General features: G+C 38.3%; 1 protein-coding gene across 6 annotated transcripts in view; it reads left to right on the forward strand.

Moving 5' to 3' along the window:
- The first annotated feature begins 5,595 nt into the window (after positions 1-5,595).
- Positions 5,596-18,140, forward strand: part of ZNF827 (zinc finger protein 827) — a 142,901-nt gene continuing 130,356 nt past the window's right edge. For all 6 annotated transcript variants that reach the window (XM_026668782.2, XM_026668783.2, XM_026668784.2 and 3 more), the window contains exon 1: positions 5,596-6,127. In XM_026668782.2, coding sequence (XP_026524567.1) covers positions 6,085-6,127 — 43 coding nt within the window. In that variant the 5' untranslated portion in view covers positions 5,596-6,084. The remainder of the gene's footprint in view (positions 6,128-18,140) is intronic.

Raw genomic sequence — 18,140 nt, forward strand, 5'->3', positions numbered from 1 at the left:
CAGACACACATATATAGTTGTTAGCACAATAATCATTTTTTAAATTGATGTGTACGTATAACTATATGTATACATACATACATAAAATGCAGTTATTTTATCAATTTTTACAAAATGTGAAGTTATAATAGATCTCAAAGTTTACAATGTTCTAATGTTTAAAAAAATGTAGTGGTATTTTGGTACTTAACTGCTTTGTAATTCATCAAATCACACTCCTTTACCCTCAAACTAACCTCTATTGACCTCACCCCATTCCTAAGAGGTCTGTAAGAGGCGTGCATAAGTGCACAATCGTGCTTACCGTCCCTGTCCTATTGTCCCCAATTATTAGTCCCTATTTCTTATATTTAAACTTATGTTTATTCTTGTTTCTGCTGTATTGTAAGCTTTTGACAAATTAATTAATTAATTAATTAATTTGTTTCTCAATGCATTTTGATGTGAAAATTTTGTCCCAGTATTCATTTATTTGGGACTCACCGCACAAGCTAGAACTTGTCAGTGTTGACTGTCTTGTAACTCACTACATTATTCCTTATGGGAAAAATTTGTTTAGTACTCATCATTTTTTGGTACTCATTGCACCTCCCAGAACCAATTAAGGATGAATATCGAGGTATCACTCTAGATAAAATAACAGCATTTTATGTGCATAATTAGATTTAATCAAAGTAATAGAAGTAGTATACTAATATGACCGTTGGGTTAAACACTTCCTAGCTCAAGATCTTTAAGGTGCAGGTCACGACTAATTATGTTCCCAGTCATATTGCCAGGAAAAAAAGTCATTCTGTACGGTTCCTGTTGTAGAACAATAGTAGAATTGGATTTTTTATTTGAAAGGAACACTTTGCTATTACATTATGCTATGCTACTGTACTGACAGAAGTGTACACTGTGGACCATTTCTATTAAAGGTGTTGCCTCTTATATAGTTGTTCTTTTAGTATCTGAACCTACTACAATCACTCCCATGTATCTTGTGTACAGAAGCAATAGTCTAGATCTAGAACAGAAGTGTCAAAGTGGATTTCATTGAGGGCTGCATCAGGGTTGTGTTTGACTTCAGGATGCTGGGGTAGGTGTGGCCAGCTCAATGTCACTTGTGTTGGGGGCGCCTGTGGTGGCCCGAGCATTCTGCCAATAAAAACAGGCTCCCAAGCTACATTTTCGGCTGCTACGGCCTCCTGTAACCCTCTGCCAGTGAAATGGAGTTTTTGCTGGCATCATGGGCCAGTCTGTCCCTGTTTTCAGGGCAGCTCCTTGGGGCAGATTTAAGCACCCTATGGGCTGCATCCAGCCTGTGGGCCTTGAGTTTGACACCCCTGATCTAGAGTAAATTAAAGAATGTAAATTTTAGGTTGGTTACTTCATTGTACGCTGTATTCCATCTTAGCTTGCAGCATCTATGTGAAAATTATTTCTCTTGGTCAGGACTAGACTAAAAACTATAACTTGAACAATCTTTAATCAATTAAACAATCTCTAATCAATCAATTGCATGCAAATAGCACAGTGATGGCTAACCTTTTCATCGTTGTGTGCCAAAAGTGCCTGCACGCATAATGCAATGTGTACATGACCCCCCCCACCCCCCCTGCACATGTACACAGGACCCCCCACATGCACCACGTGCCTCTGTGCATGTGCGGTGACCCCCCCACGCACCCCACCCCCTGTGCATGCACGCATGCGTTTCGCACACACACACATACGCAGCATATAGCCAACAATCAGCTGGCTGGCGGGGGGCGTGCGCATGCGCAGTGAATCTTTTCTGGGCAATGGCTCGTGTGCCAGCAGAAATGGTTTTGCATGCCATTTCCGGCACCCATGCCCTAGGTTTGCCATCACGGATGTAGCATAACATTGGATTAGGAAAAACCGTATTTTGCTTGGCAAATAAAGAAATCTTTTTAAAGAAAGTTTGTCATAAAAAGCTTTTATGAATATAAAGTAAATAAAAACATGTACTCTAGTAACTTATTATTAACTTCTGCCTTAAACTCACATTTTCCTTTGATCAGAACATTGTGGTTTTTTTTTTATCTTATGCCCATGTGCCTCACTAATTACATGTCAGTTGTACTGGGACTAAATATGTATATACTACACATGAAGTAATCTAATTTATTGTTCAATTTATTGTTTGAGAAGTAATCTCAGCAAAATAAACTAACATGAAATGTTGTTATATAGTAAAAAAGGTGACATTGATCATGTCCTGGTAGGGATATTTCAAAGTATCAATTGTTTCTTCCTCTTTCTCCTCCCCCTTATTTTTCCTTTTCCTTCCTCTTATTTCTCTTCCTCTCCTTTTTTAAATAGTTACAACTCCCTAAACATCACAAAAAAGATTTCCAATAGTAGAGACAAAACCAGTGTGGTGTAAATGAGTACTGTCACTGTCAGCATTAATTTTTATAGAAATATAGGGAAAGTTGAAGGAATAACTATGTTATAGAAAGTAAAGTCCAAACTTCCGAATCACAGAGATTCCTTTTTGTTGCATCTGCCTTCAGGTCTAAAAACAACTTTCTGATGCCAACTCTAAAACTATTCCTCTAAATTTGCCTTTGTTGGAAGAAATGTAACACTAACAACATTTCTGCCAAGTGAAAGAATGTAACTTGTTTTGCTTTGTTTGTGCTAAAGCTACTTGCTTCCCATATGTAACCTTACTGGAAATGGGCCTGTCTTAAGAAATCACTTTCTGGATTTCAGCTCATTCCTTTATTTTGGTTATGGCTTGCTAAAATATCAATTGCTCCTTTCTATAGGTGGGACTTTCAGGGCCTGTGGCTTCTACTATAATTTTTTTTATGAGTTCCACTTCCTTGACTCATTATTTAACATCATCTCATCAGGTATATCTATTGGTGGAATGATTAAAAGAAAAGAAAATACAGTATTGTTTTAACCATTCTTCTCCGTACTTGAGATGGAAACTGGCAAAATTCTTGTTATAGAGGGAGGGAGGGAGGGAGGGAGGAAGGATGGATCACATCTATGAAGGAAATAGAGGCAGTACATTTGCCAATTTTAGGTGGTTAGAAAAAGCTCAACATTTCACCGTTCCACTGGTGAATTTACAAAAAAGAAAGAAATCAAATATTTAATATCCAATATTTAATCTTTGACCTGGTAGTCTAAGTAATTTTAATCTTACAGAGTTTATCTGCTGGATACTTGCATGATGGATAGGCCTGAAGCAAACATATATTTATTTCAAGGTGGACATTATGAATTGTGACAGCTCATTAAGATAAAAACATATGTATATATATTTATATCAATTGTTGATTATGACCATAGTAGGAACAGATTACTATAATTAAATCCTATTATTCAAGGGCATCAGTACTTACAGCTTCCTTAAAACAATCCATTAGTTCCTGAATGTAACATTTTAGTTACTTTAAAAGTAGTTGTAAGAATGTTCTTATGTAATGTGATTATTTGAGTTAATGTCCATCTTTTATTGCAAGGTCAATCCAAATAGCTCACAAACAGAAAATTCCAGTTATCTAACATAACACAGATAAAGCAGCAGTTCCAACAATCTTCAGTTCATTTTAAACGATTTAGCTGAATGTAAACTTATGAACGTAAACTTATTTAAATTCATACATCTCCGTTTAAAAGGCAAAATGTATATTTTAGTACTTTTAAGAGGATTTCTAAATCTATTAAGACTATTTCATAAAAGTGTTGTTGTTTTTTTTTTGTATTATCTATATGAACAAGATTTCAGTTTGTTTTAAGCATTCCTGTAAAATGTAAGAAACACACGAAACACACTGAATGTTGCTGTAGGATACCGGGCATGAGAACCAACCCCTTTTCTCATCTGTAGAAATGACTTATTTGATATAATTAAAATAGGATATTATGGAAACATTAAGTCAAGGGATATGAATTTAGTGGAGCAAAAACTATACACAATTTCTGACTCAAGCGAACTGTATTGGAGTTTGCATGACTTTTCAGCACTGTTTCATACAAATGTATATAAAGTTTTAATAAGTGCAAAGTAGCAATTTATAAATATTTGTTGTTCTTTCAAATGTACATGTTCCTATAATTTTTCAATTCCAATTTAATTTAAGTGAACTAGGATCGCCTTTGAAAACATACTTGTTCTACTTGAATGACATTTCTTCATAGGAATATGCATCAGGAAACCTGTGTTCAGAGGGTCATATATGATGAGTCACCAATGAAATGAAAAATCAAGCTTGGATGGACTTCTGTTGGATAGATATTTATTTGGTAGGTAGGTAAATTTTAGTGCAGTCCTTGACTAGCATCTACATCTATATCTAAAGTTCTACATAGTGTATAATATAAAAAAATGATAATTAAAAGAAGTTAAGAGTTGAAAATGAAATAAAAGATGAGAAGAGGAAAGTATCAAGGAATGTAATTTTATTGAACAGTATTTGTTGCTTGTATTTGTTTGTTGTATTTGTTGCTCATGGTGATTACGGCATTTATATAGGCCTAAATATGGACTGCTGACTGGTACCATTCAGTCTTTATAGAATAAATTGACAATATTATTCTTTTTATAAAAGAAATGGCTACCACTGGCAAGAACAACTCCGAACTAGTGCAATGGTTGCCAAAAGCAAGAATATAAAAAAAGAGAGCAGCCCATTAAAACACTTTTTGTAAAAAAATATCTGAGTCATTATTCACTTTATGTCAGCTACCAAGTTCAAAGTGAGGGTTCTGAGAAGTAACTTGTGCCTCCAATCATTTCACTTCCATTGTATTAACAAGTTTTAAAGTTGAAATCATCAAGTACACCTCGGCATGAATCTCTATCCAAATGACTGGAAGTTGAACACAAAAAGAGCCATTCTCTTTTCCAGTACTTTTGGGGGGGGGGGGGGGATTTAATCCTTTTTCCATTCCTCCACCCGCACCCACCGTCTCTTCAGGTTTTGTCTTGATAGAAAAATGTATGGTTTTGTACGGCAATGAAAGCCCCCCTCCCTCCCTTCATGCTATTCATTGGGAAGGTTTCCATAAGGTTGCTTCCAAACCCGCATTTATGCAGAAATAAACTATAAACTCAGAAGTCAATGTGAGTGTACTCCAGCATCAATTATTAGGGCTGACCTAATCTTGCTCCACCCCTCCACTTCCATTCTTTACCTCAAGAAATCACAAGGTTAACGTTCCTGTGTTGGCCTCCTCCGAAGCTTTGATTTATTAAAAGGGACCGCATTTGCACACACAGTTGGCGTAATTCAGTTTAGTTCTGTGATGAGCACCTTCCTTTCTCCACGCCCAAAATATTATCGCGCCGACTTGACCTTTATAGTATTTCTCGGACCATTTTATTTTGCAACCGACGTGGGACTCCCCCCTCCCGTTCCTTTCCCCCAAAGATTTTCTGAGGGGGGAAAAATGGGGGCGCATCCTGGCGGCGACCGCCTTTGTCCCCCCTTGAACCTCGCGAGGAAGAGCGCTCGCAGTTCGGTGTGTAAAGTACAGCCTAAGAGCCTGGGGGCACCTTCCTTCTACGCTCTGCCTTGTGTGCGTGTGTGTGTGTGTGTCTCGTCTCCTCTCTCTCCTTTTCTCCCTCTCCCTCCCCAGCCTGTGTGTGAGCTGCGAGCACCGCCGCCGCCGCCGCTGCCCTTTGATCCCTGCATTAGTGTTAGTTAGGGGCTTGGAGACACACAGGGAGCAGCCATAGACACCGCCGCACCAGCCCTCATTATTGGCACCGCGTATGAGCACACTCTCTCCCTCGTCCATTAGATCCCTTTCCATTGAGGAATATTGCGACCGGGGACTAACCAGGTGCACGACCGGGGGGCCAGAAAAGGAAAAGGTGGGGGAGGAAGGGCAAGGAAAAGGGGAGCGGGGAATCCCTTCTCCTTGGCTCCAGGAAAAGCGGCTTTCTAACCGCCTCCACCCCCCACCCACCCCCCCACTTGCCCACGAGAAGAAACCTCTGCTGGGCAGCTCCCCTTGCCCCGCTTTGTGCCTGCTTCTGTCCCTCTTTGGGATTTTTTTTTCCTTTGGTCTCCCATTAAACCAAGGAGGAGAATGTGAAAAGGGGCGAAAATGCCCAGGAGGAAGCAGGAGCAACCCAAGCGCCTCTCTTCACGTAAGTGCTTCTTCCCCCCCCCCTTCTCTGTCCCCCCTACCTTCCCCCTTTCTTTCTCTGCCTGTCTCCGTCCTCCCTTTCTGCAGCCTCCACCGTTGTTTTGTGCTTTAGTTTAGGGTTACAGAGGTGAAACTGACAAAGACAGCACCCGGGTTATGCCTCTTTTAGGTCTGAGCTAAGGCAGCCATGTTGGTGATGAACAGCCTTGTGCCCTTTTAATTTTTTTTTCTCCCCTCTCTTTCTCTTTCTCTCTTTCTCTCTCCCTCTGTGTGTCTGAGTGCGTCTGTGTGAGCGCGAGAGGGAGTGCGTGTGTATGTGTGTGTGTGTCTGTCTTTCCCTCCTCTCTTTCTTCGCTCTCTTTCTAGCTCTTTCCCCTCCCCTTTCTTTTGATTGTGCATTTGTGTGCGTGTACGGACGGGTTTCTTTCTTTTAGTCTGAAGGGGGGGGTCTTTTTATTGGGGTGGGGAGTCGCAACTGGAAGGGTTTCTGGTGTCTTGTGCGGAATCGATTGCGAGGTCCGTCTCCGGCTAAAGGTTGCGGCTGGGCTGGTCGGCCTTGGAGCCGGGGAGGAGGCGGGAGAAGGCGAAGAGCAGCGGGGAGGGCGAGGCAGCGGCGGGGTGGGGGGGATAGGATAGAGGGACTCAGGAGAGTCCGGGTCTGCCGCTTTGCCGCCGCCGAGCAGTGCGGGAGGGGGGAGGAGGGTTGGAGGGCGAGAAGGGAGATCGTGGCATGCGAGGTCCCTGCAGAGCAGCGGAGGTGGCGGAGGCGGCGGCATAGCAGCGGAGGCGGCAGGCGAGCTGGAGTCTGCTTCGCCTCCTCGCTGCAATAAAATGAAGGGTCAGATGCAGCCTCAGCGAGCCAGAGGTTTCCGCGTCTCTGCCCCAGAGCAGAGCAGCAGAAGAAACCAGGAAGGACTTGAGAGCGCACATCGCCCCCACTTCTCCCCACCCAGCGCGGGCAGAGCACATACTACACCGCAGTTTCCTCCCCCAACATTCCCCGCCGGTTTGCGCCCCCCAATCCTCCTCTTCCTCCTCCTCAATTCTTCGCAAAGCAGTTAACTTTTTCTTCTGCTTCCCTCTGGAAGGGAGAAGTGACCGGGCATATTCTTTGCAGAGAAGGAAGAGGAAATAATATTCGGACGAATAAGATTTTAAAAGACCTTGAAAGCCACCCGGGGCTCCTTCTGGTTGGCCTCCAAAGAAAAGAGGAATGAAGGCGGGGGTGGATCGGAGGGGTCATTTCCCCCCCCCCAACCTCCCTGCCTCCGCACCGACGTTCAGTGCAGCCTGGCTTGGCCCCTCCCTGGCTGCGCCCCGAGGTTCGTAGTCGGCAGGCTGAACTGCTTATGTGTCAAAGCCACGGTCGGTCACCTGAAGTTCACCCGGGAGGGGGAGCCGAGAGGAAGGGAAAGAGAAGACTGTGGCGGGTGGCTGCTGAGGAGGGGCGCCTGCATGCGTGGGAGGGTGAGCGGCCGTGCCCTCGTCGCAGGGGAAGAGGCGATCGATGACTGGTTCAGTTGTATAATTAACGAGAGTTGATAGAGGGAACGATTCCCGGGGCTAACCACAACGCCCCCTCCCACCTTTTTCTCCCGCCGCTCTGTCCTACGCTCATAGCCGCTTCTTCCTCTCTCCTGCCGCCCTCCCCCCAGCCCAGAATACGGGATCAGCCTGGCACACATGATCCGGGGCTGAGGTAGGGGAAGGCAGGGCACGGCATGGCACTCTTGGGGGAGCGCGCGCGCACAGCCTGCCTTTTCCTTGCCGCGTAAACTCGGGGCTTGAAGGGCTTCCTGTTTGACCCCTCCCAGCACAGGGCTCGATTTTTTTTTCACACACACACAGAGAGAGAGAGAGAGAGAGAGAGTCGGCCTCGCGATTTTAAAAGGAATATATGTATAGTTATAAAGCCAGAGAGAAACCGAATTCAGGAAGCTTGCATAAGTGAGTTTCCTGAACCCGCAAGGGACTCCTTTTGCTGTTCCCCTATTTCCCTAGTGGGAGGGGGCGAGAGGATGATAGCGATGCTTTGCAAGAAACTGAAAAAGAGAGAGAGACGTTTGTGTTTTAAAAGTGCCTAGTTGTGAAATACTATACAAGCCAACATAGGAACACACGAGAATTTGAAATATAAAGTTGTTTTGTTTTTAACCGGCGTGTGTTTGTGTGTGTGTGTGCGCGCGCGCAGAAAGTCTGGGCGTAGAGTTTGGAAGGCCTGTTGTGCTTGCTGTTGAAGAGAGCAGTGCAAGCAGCTGCAAAGTGCCCCGCTAGTGACCTGGCCCTGGCTCTGCTTGCCCTTTCTGTCTGTTTCTCCAGGGCAGAGATGAAATTCTGTCTCCATTTTGGATCATTCAGGGAGGATTTGTCTTGCAAACAGGCGGTTTCTAGTTTTGCTTTTGTGTGTATCTGAATTTTAACTTTGTCTCCCTCCCCAGAATTGCAAATTTTATTGTTCACTCAGGCTAGCTGCTTGTAGACAAGTGAACATTATTTAAACTAGAAACAGTTTTTTTTTAAAAAAAAAATGTGGCATCATGGTTCTCCAGCTTTGATGCTTAGTTTTAATACATTATAATGATTTTCAGACATGTATGCCTCAGAAGGAGAAAGTTGTGTTTAGCCTCATTTCTGATGAAATGTGAACTTGCCTTTGTTCTACATTTATCATCAGTATATTTTGGAAAATAAAAATGTTAATTTGTTATTGAGGCTTCCATAAAACATGAGAACTTGTTCATGTGTGTGCGAAACATTTGTAATGTTTGTTTTCAGTGGGAAATTTAGATAAATGTTCTTTGAAAAGAACCAAAGTATTCTACAGCTCATTATAAATGATGTTGAGCTTGCTTCTCAAAAACTAGCTATACTGAAGTTGAAAAAAATTATTTCTAATCAGATGTGTTTTAAAAATTAGTGCATATTTTAACCAATAATTGCTTTTAAGCAAGAGAAATTAATAAGCAAATCCTAGTTTAGTATGTTAAAACATGTGGGAATAGTTTGACTTTATTTGTGAGCAAATATAACTAAGCATTTGGGTGTTCTATAGATTCATAGATATTTATTCCTCCAATATGGCATTTCAGAAATGTTGTGATATTGAAATAAAATGCTACCATATCATTGTGCTGGACTTTTGCAAGTGATAAAGTTCCTTCACTTTGTGAAAAGCTGAGATAAATACATGAGGAAAATTTTGATCTAAATATGTCTTTGAGAAAAGGTTTTATATAGCATAAAAATATAAAATGACAGTAATCGTAGAAGTAGAGAACATTATATAATATGATGTTTAGATAGATATATAGATGGACAGTCAGAGCAAAGGTTATCTTTTCTTTTGCAACTTCACCTCCTGGGATCAAATGAATTGATCCAGTAACAAGGCAGTTGTTGAAAGAAAATCTAGAAAGCGTTATTACTGATTCTCTGCAGAATTGAAGGAAATGTACAACTCTCAATTTCACTGCAGTTCTGCAAACCTGGGAAAAGTTGCAAATATTTGCAGTTTTACAGCTGCAGTAGCAAGCAGCCAGGTTCTACTGTGAAAAGTGCTTGGTTGCAAAGAATACCGAAATGCTAACCTCTTGACTTTACAAATCACATTTGCTCTTAAATAGAAACAGAAGGAATGGCATCCCTGCAGCCAGGAAGGCCTCCCTTGAAACAACCAGATTTTTTAAAATTTCAGTTGGCTAAACCAGTCCACATATCATGAACTAAAAATAGGAGGGAATTTTATTACTATTCATTAGCAAGAGAGAGGAACTAAAAGTTCTTATGCGGGTTCTCTATATTTTGGCAGAATTGAAGGAGATTGTAGGACAACTTCAAACTGTTTTGAGGGATTGGGCAGTGAAGAATAGTGTGTTCTTTTGTGCTGTTCTTTTACAGCTATGTATTTTAATTCTATTTACTGTTTTTTGATGAGGAAACATTTGATAATGTATGATGTTTCCACTATGATGTTTTCTTTGAACCTCCTATTTATGACTGTCTCACCCAAAAATGTACCTAAGATACAAAACCCCTCACAATATTTAGCATTTATAGAGAATATTTGATACACCTTTTAACAAGGAAGAGTAAATTGGTATTATTGCTTCTAACTGAGGTTATGAACTAATGTTTTCAAATTATTTTCATTCATAAAGGTAGGAGAAATGGATAGGGAATTAAAACTATGCTCTAGAGTCTAGATTAAATGTTCCCACTCAGATTTTTAAAAATATGTCTTATACCTCTATAACATAGCCAATAATTGAACACACGAAATGATTTTCAACACTGGAAATCAAAATAATAAATTGTTATAATTTTATTCTTACTTGTGGAGAAATTAGTTTGACATTATACCACCTTCCTTCGTACTTGGAATCAGATATGGGGTATGAGTAGCAATGAAATGCAGGTAGTTCTTGATTTCTAATAATTCATTTAGCGACTGTTCAAAGTTACAATGGCACCGAAAAAAATAACTCATTATCATTTTTCACAGTTATGGACTTCGCAGCATCCCCATAGTCCATGTGATCAAAATTCAGATGCTGGCAACTGGTTCATATTTATATCTGTTGCTGTATCCCAAATAAATAAATAAAACAAAAACTTCATTGTACCTGTACTGATGAGGGGGAAAAGCGCAAAAATAACACAAAATGACCACAGAAGCTAAGACCGCAAGGGGTTAGGCACAGAGCAAGAGCTACAGTGTGACTAATGCATGACACTTCATTTTGACTGGAAAGGGTAGCAAGTCACGAGGCAACTGACACCAACAAGTTCTAGCTTGTGTGTTGAGTACAAAACACATGACGAGTACCGGGACAATTTTTTTTCATAAAATGCACCAAGTACTATATTTGATTACTTTCAAAGCAGTCGAGTACCAAGGTATCATTGTATACAAGATCCCAGTTTTGCTCAAGTAAGTTATTCCCATAAAGTCACTGAGGAAGGATGGGGTTGTAGATGTATGCTAGATTCTGCTTCTATGAAATAGGAATGGAAGTAATGTATGCATGCAAGAGGTCATTGTAGGGATGGAAGAGCAGCCTTTAGATTGCCAATGGCTCAGGGCTCGGGGTCATATTGTGATGCAATGACTATAGGAAGAGCTGGAATTTTTTCTAAGTTTCAGGTGAGTTCTCATTTTCTGTTAATTCTATTTTAAGAGCTATGTTACATCTTGCTTCACAGTGGAAGAAAATTGTCCTTTCAAATTTCAGCAACGTACTCAAAAAGATGCTTAAGTTACAAAAAGGATTCTTTGAAGCTACAGACAGTTGTAGGTTATCCATTGATGCTCTAGAAAAATAATTGACAAGTGATAGAAGGTGTAAATGAAGGTGTAATTGGAGCTGGACAGAAAAGAAATGAAGAGTACAAATAGAAGAGAACAATTAAGTATATCCAATGAAATCTGAAAGTTTGGAGACTTCGGAAGTTTCATAGTATACAGAAGAATAAATCCAAAAGATTTGCAAAATACATTTCTGATCATGTAGTAGTATATGAACACTCCTGGAACAGCACACTAACTGAGAAGTGAGAATTTGCAGATATATATATCCTACCAGCTGTAGATGATGTGGAGATGCAAATAGGAAGGCTTCATTTCATAGGAACAATAAAGCGTAAATGATCAACTGAACATTGATTGCAATTTTAACAGGGTCACACAATATAACTTTCAAGTTATTCTAATTAAGATCAAACTTTGATTTCTAAATCTTAGTAATGTATGAGTCAGTAAAGAGATCAGTGGAGTTTAATGGCTAAACAGTTGAATGCAGGATTCCCATATTTAAATTTATGGGCTTTAATGAGAGAAACTTCATATGTGTATTCATAAAAAAAATCCTACTGAGTATGATGGGGCTAATTCTCAGAAAATGGATACAGGATTACAAGATTGAGGTATATTATGTCTTTGCTACAATTTTGCTACAATTTTGCTACTAATTTTGTGAATCACAGTTTACAGTAGATTACTTATTCTGGCTGTGCAAATACTATTATATTCTGTTGGGTTTTTTTTTTCATACTGGGCTAGCTAAAACTATTACCTTTATAAGTTTTAAATTGTTCACAAGGGGAAAAAAACCTGAGAATGATGAAGTATATGTAAATAAGCAGCTTGGTATACAGCAATTATAACCAGTAGAAATAATTTATGCTGCATAGTATTTTCCCTGTTCTAGTACACTGTTGGAAGTGCTAGGTCATATTTGTATTACTAATTATATTTCTATTCATCTTTATTCCTATATTCATATGTATAAGCCCATAATACTGTATGTGAGTACTGAACACTGCATTAAAGTGTAGCAAGTAGGAAATATCATGGATATATATATCTTTAAAATGGGCTAGGTGTGATGTAAGGAGAGACTGGTTGCAACTAGACATGTAAACTAATTTCAGAAGAATAGGTATGTTATTTCTCTTGGTAGCAAAGTGATAAAGTGGAGCCTTATGATTCCTATGCTGCAGAGCCATGATCTTGTGATGTTTTGTGACACAGATAAAATGTATTGGTCAGTATTGCCCGGTAATAGAGCCAGTTTGGTGTTATAGTTTGGTGTTTATACCTAGAAACCAGATGAATGTAAGCTAGCCAGATGACTTTGGGCCACTCTCTCTCAGCCCTAGGAAGCAGGCAATGCAAACCACTTCTGAAATCTTGCCAATAAAATGCAGGGATTGGTCCAGACAGTTGCCAGGTCTCAACACTGACTTGAAGGCATAAAACAACAACATTGCCTTGTGTTTTCATTATATTGAAAACAGCACGTGCAGATTGCACAGTGTTGTCTCTTCTTCAGTGTTCTCCAAATCTAGGGAGTTTTCTGAGTTTCACCTAACTCAGTGAGTTTTGTTTGAACAAATATGAGCATCAATATTTTTATATGAAAATATTGGAATATTGAGAGTTTGAAAGTAGAAAACACGAGCTCAAGTCCGAAAAGCTTGGTTAACCTTGGGCCAGTCATTCTCCCTTAGCCCAAATCACCTCAAAAGGTTGTGAGGAAAATGGGAGGAAGGTATGTTGAATTAGTTCGCCTTTTTGAGTAAAAAAAAGGTGTGGTATAAGTAAATAAGTAAAAAAGCTAGTGTCAACACTTTCAAAATGATGCAGAATTGTGAACAGTCAGTCACCCAAGACTAAAGACAATAGTAGGAACTTTATACAATTGTCTCTGCCAGTTGAACTTTCATTTAGGATTTCAGAGTTCCCGAAGAAAAACAAATATCCTCAGTTCTTTATACTTTATAATATCTTGCTCACATATTAAAATTTATTTTAAACTTTGATACAGCTAATACGTTTTGAAAATTACTTAGTTACAGTAGATATATTTCTCTCATGAGCAAAGTATCTGCTATTCATTAAAGCATGTACTTCTTTTTCTGTCATCTGCATGATGAATATGAATTAAAATGTAGCTGTTTAGCGATCAGCATGCTGTCCTGGTGCGATCCTCTCACAAGATCACAATCAAATCATTTTTGAAGCGTGCAGGTCTTTCATGCTTGATACATTTCCTATTTATCATTTTTATCATTTCACTTTTTAGGGTGCCAAATATAATACAAAAAATATATTGTGTAATCATAAATGTCAATCAATTATTTAATATCACATGTTTCAAATGATATCCATATGCTTTTTAAATGATTGATTCTCATAGGCCTATCTGATTCTTGTGTTTAAAACAATATAATAAATCCACATTTTGAAAAAATATGTATTTTTATATTAAGCTTTTTTGTTTTGCGAGTTTTGAAAACATTGATTATTTATGTCAACTTTTGTAAAGAAAAACAGTTTTATTTTAAAAACATTTTAGTATAATTTTGTCCAAAATTGAGTAATAATTTAGGGTTTAACAAATGTTAGAGTGTTGTTATTCACCATGTAAGATTCTTAGTTTCCTTTGAGTGACATTTGGGACATGGTAGAGATGTAAATGAAGGTAAAGTTCAAGTACTGACTCGATACACAACTTTGGTAAGAGCCACAACTATGTCCAGGGAAACGGGGAACAGAATGAATGACAAAACCATTCAATTTTTAAAAGGTTTCCCTCCCCCCAATATGTCAGAATGGGAGGACGGATTAAGAAATGATATAAAACAGAAGGATTAGTCAATTTTGAATTAACTATTATTAATTTCTATAATTGAATTAGAACAAACCCCACAACTAGAAATAAGAGCATGACTGACCACAAAGGGCTTTTTGGGAGGTCAAGGGGCTTCCAGCATAAACGATTCATAAAGTTATGTTTTCATTTTGTAAATAACGTGTAATACAAATAAAACTGATGGCTTTGTTCTTCAGTGTGCCTAGTTTATGCTGCGTAATTTGCTAAGCAATGTAAATAAAAAGTTAGCTGTAGTTATATAACCTGTTTCATTGTTATTGGCAAGATTGGGCCACTAAAGCTTATTATAGGGCCATGCTTTCTAGAATCTAGCTTTTAAGGACTATTACCTATGAATCAAAATGTCATATATAGCTATATTTATCAAATACTGATCAGACCAATCAGATCCCATTGTATATGAAAACATTTGAGTTTTTAGAACCAATACACCTTACAAAACGAAAACATAGTACCAATGTGCTTTTGCTAAATCTTTCCATTGGTACCTCTTCACTGTTTCTGAACTGTAAACAGTTACCAGTCCATGAGAATAACTTAATGCCATAGCTGTTGAGTTAGCGTAGGACACTTTAGTAACAGAGTTCGTCAAATACTTTTGACAGTTCAAATGTCTTATGTCTGTTGCAGCACTTCTGTCTATATGTTTACTGTCCTTCTTAGAAAAACCTGAAGTTTTGTAAGACAAGATTTAGTTTGGCAGAAGCTTCCTATGACTTTTTTTTCTCTATGTTGGGTGATTTTCTTTTTTTAACAATTCTTCTGCTACTTTGTCCAAAATGGATTTGTTTGTTTATTTAATTTATTGTTTTGACTTAGATGTCGCCTGACTGCAATTGCCTTTGAATAACTCAAAACAACAGCACAAAACAACTAATACCATTAAGTGACCTTTAATTTCTTCTAGCCTTCCACTCACTTTTTAAAAATTGATACTTATAGACTATTTTCTAAGTATCAAGAACAAATTAAGTTATCTTTGTTAAAGATAAATTGTGCTTTTAGATGACAATCAGCAATTTTGTGTCTGAGTTTCTTACATTCTGGACCTGTATTTAGTGTAACGCTGTATGGACTTGAAGTCCTCTTGTTTCATTTTCTTCTTAAAATGTATTAAGCATTTTTATGTTGATTTTATATTTATTGTTATTTGATTTATTCCCTAGAAAGTCTTTGTATATATGTTTTTCACTGATTACTTGCATTTCTTTTTCTAAAGTTTTAAGATCCTTTTTGTTTTCTTTTTTAAGCAAAACATTTTAAAGGAACTCTTGCCTCCAATACAGTACTTATGTTTGCTGCCCCACAAGAGTGATGAAAAACACAAGATTAATGCCAGTTTGTGTGAGGTGTATGTAAGCCAAAGCAAGAAAGGGTTCCATTATGATTCTGTTCCAACTAACTTTAAACCTACTTTGTGGGGGTATAGAGACATCAACATTCATTCTTTTCCTTTAATGCAGTTCTAAGAATCTGAAGGATGGGTGAAAGCACAAATATAAACTTTATAGAAACAAAGGGGAAATAGTAGCCCCTTCTGAGGTTGAACATATTTTAAATTTTTGGTAAACACAGTCTAATTAATTCCTGTTGAATTGGAATGGCATAGAAACTTAAATAAAGTATAACTTTCACCGGTTAACTATTAGAAGTGGATAGTAAAAAGTTATGTTTTTCAATGTAGCTGGTTTTTTGTGGCTTACATGTTAGCCATGTTTAACACCATCTAGACTTTACTCTAATTTACTATGTGAAGTAGATAATACATATTGGAAAAAATGGCCTTTAGAAATTCATGGGAATTTGTTAAAGGTGAGTTGCTGGTATGATGATACTGTAACCGAGCATAATCAAACATTAAGATTCCTCAAAGTAAATGACTGAGTGTGTGTATACATGTGTAATTTGAAAAATTTCATTCATATTTCAAGGCACAAGCTATTCTTCCAACTCAGAACAACATAAAATAGGAGTTAATTTTAAAACACACTTTATCACTAGATAAAGCATTGTTTGTTTAATTATTATTGTGCTAAGACAAGGAGTCTTAGATTCAAAACTCTACTTGGTCATAAAGTTCTCTGGATACAAAGTCAATCCCACTGTTTGAAAATTGAGTGAATTCTATTTATAAAATAGCTGCGAGACAATTATGGGTGAACAAATGAGTTGGTATAATATATGTCTGTTAATCATAACTTATTTTCACCCCATTTATCTGTGAATTTTAAAAATCTGCAGAGAAAATTAGCTATATAAATTTAGCTACCATATGGAGCTATGTATGTGGATATTCTTCTTGTAATAATTTGTCCTAATAAACATTTTCTATGCAGTTTTTAAGCCAAGAATTGCATCACAGTCCAAAAAATACATTATCTTCCATTTTTCCTCTAATTAGTCTGGGAAATACAGTCTGGATCAGACCACCTAGAAAAGAAACCAACTAAATTCTTCCTCTCAAGATACCATTATGAATATTATCCTGAGGTTCTTGTGGGGAAAACAGACTATAAATCAATACATTCTACAAGGAGATTTGCTGTTTGGTTGTTTCCCTAAGTGCTCTGCGATGCTCAGCTATGTTAAAGATGCTGACATTTTTGTCAGCTGCAAAGCTGACAGCTTGGGTTCGAGATCTGAGCGCCATGTGATGGGTTGGACCTCTTGTTACTTGCTCCACCTCCTGCCAACTAGCAGTTCGAAAATATGCAAATGCAAGTTGATAAATAGGTATCCCTTTGGTAGGGGGATAACAGTGTTTTGGGCATCATAGCTTATAATCATGCTGCCTACATGACAGTGGAAATGTTTTTGGACAATGCTGGTTCCCTTGGCTAAGAAATGGAGATGGGCACCACCCCATAGAGTTGGAAACAACTGGACCCAGAAACCTTCATCTTTTCCCTCTAAAAAGTCCTTGCCTCTCTCTGTCTTCATTTGATGTGAAATTACATCATTTGATTGGCAAAGAAAAAGCCCTATATCATAAACAGATGATGTAGTCTATAATGCTTGTTTATCTACTTAGCCACTCTGAATTTATTTTTCTAGTATTAATTTATTTTTCTAGGTCGCCTAGGAAATATTAATCTGTAGACCTGGGCAATCAGGGACCCAACCCACTATGGGCTCAATTAACCTCCTGCTTTTGCTATTTGCTGGGGATTAGCAAAGCAATAAATAATGATGGGATGAGTTAGATTAATGGAATTACAAATTTTGCAGATTATTTACTAGTGGGGGAGCCCTTTTAATCTGGTCTGCTAAATCCCAAAGCATCTTGCAGCAGTTTAAAGATTCATATTCATAGTTGAAGTTATTTTCACCAGCTGTTTCTGATGCAGTTCTAGAAGTCCAGCAGTGTTTTTATAGATTTTTTTTTGCCACTGTCCTATGGAGAAATAATATTGTTAAATACAGATGTCTTCAGTCCATACGTATAGTGAGGCTGAGGCACTGATGTCTCATTATTGTGCTGTACAACTCTTGTAATTGGTTGGTATAAAAATATGATCAATAAATCATGGACAGTAGTCCAGTCAAGCTTTTACCCATAACAAATTGATTGGTCACAAAACTAATTTTTATGGTAATTGCTAGAAATGTTTCTAAATCTCAATTTTCTCCTGCTTTCAAGAAAAAAATATTGAGGAAGGGTCTGTATTTAACCTTGCTGCATTGATTATATAATCTTTGACTTTTTTGTGGGCCAGAAGCTGTGGAATGCCTTGAAAGAATCTACCTTGGAATGAGCAATGCCCACTCCATCCAGTGTGTTCTCTTTTATCATATTAGCCTAGGAGTGCTGGTAGTTTCCTTATCCTCTCTTATTTGACT

This window comes from Notechis scutatus, chromosome 4, assembly GCF_049901735.1.
Source record: "Notechis scutatus isolate UNSWTSFEM ecotype Mainland chromosome 4, rNotScu1.2, whole genome shotgun sequence".
Lineage (NCBI taxonomy): Eukaryota > Metazoa > Chordata > Lepidosauria > Squamata > Elapidae > Notechis > Notechis scutatus.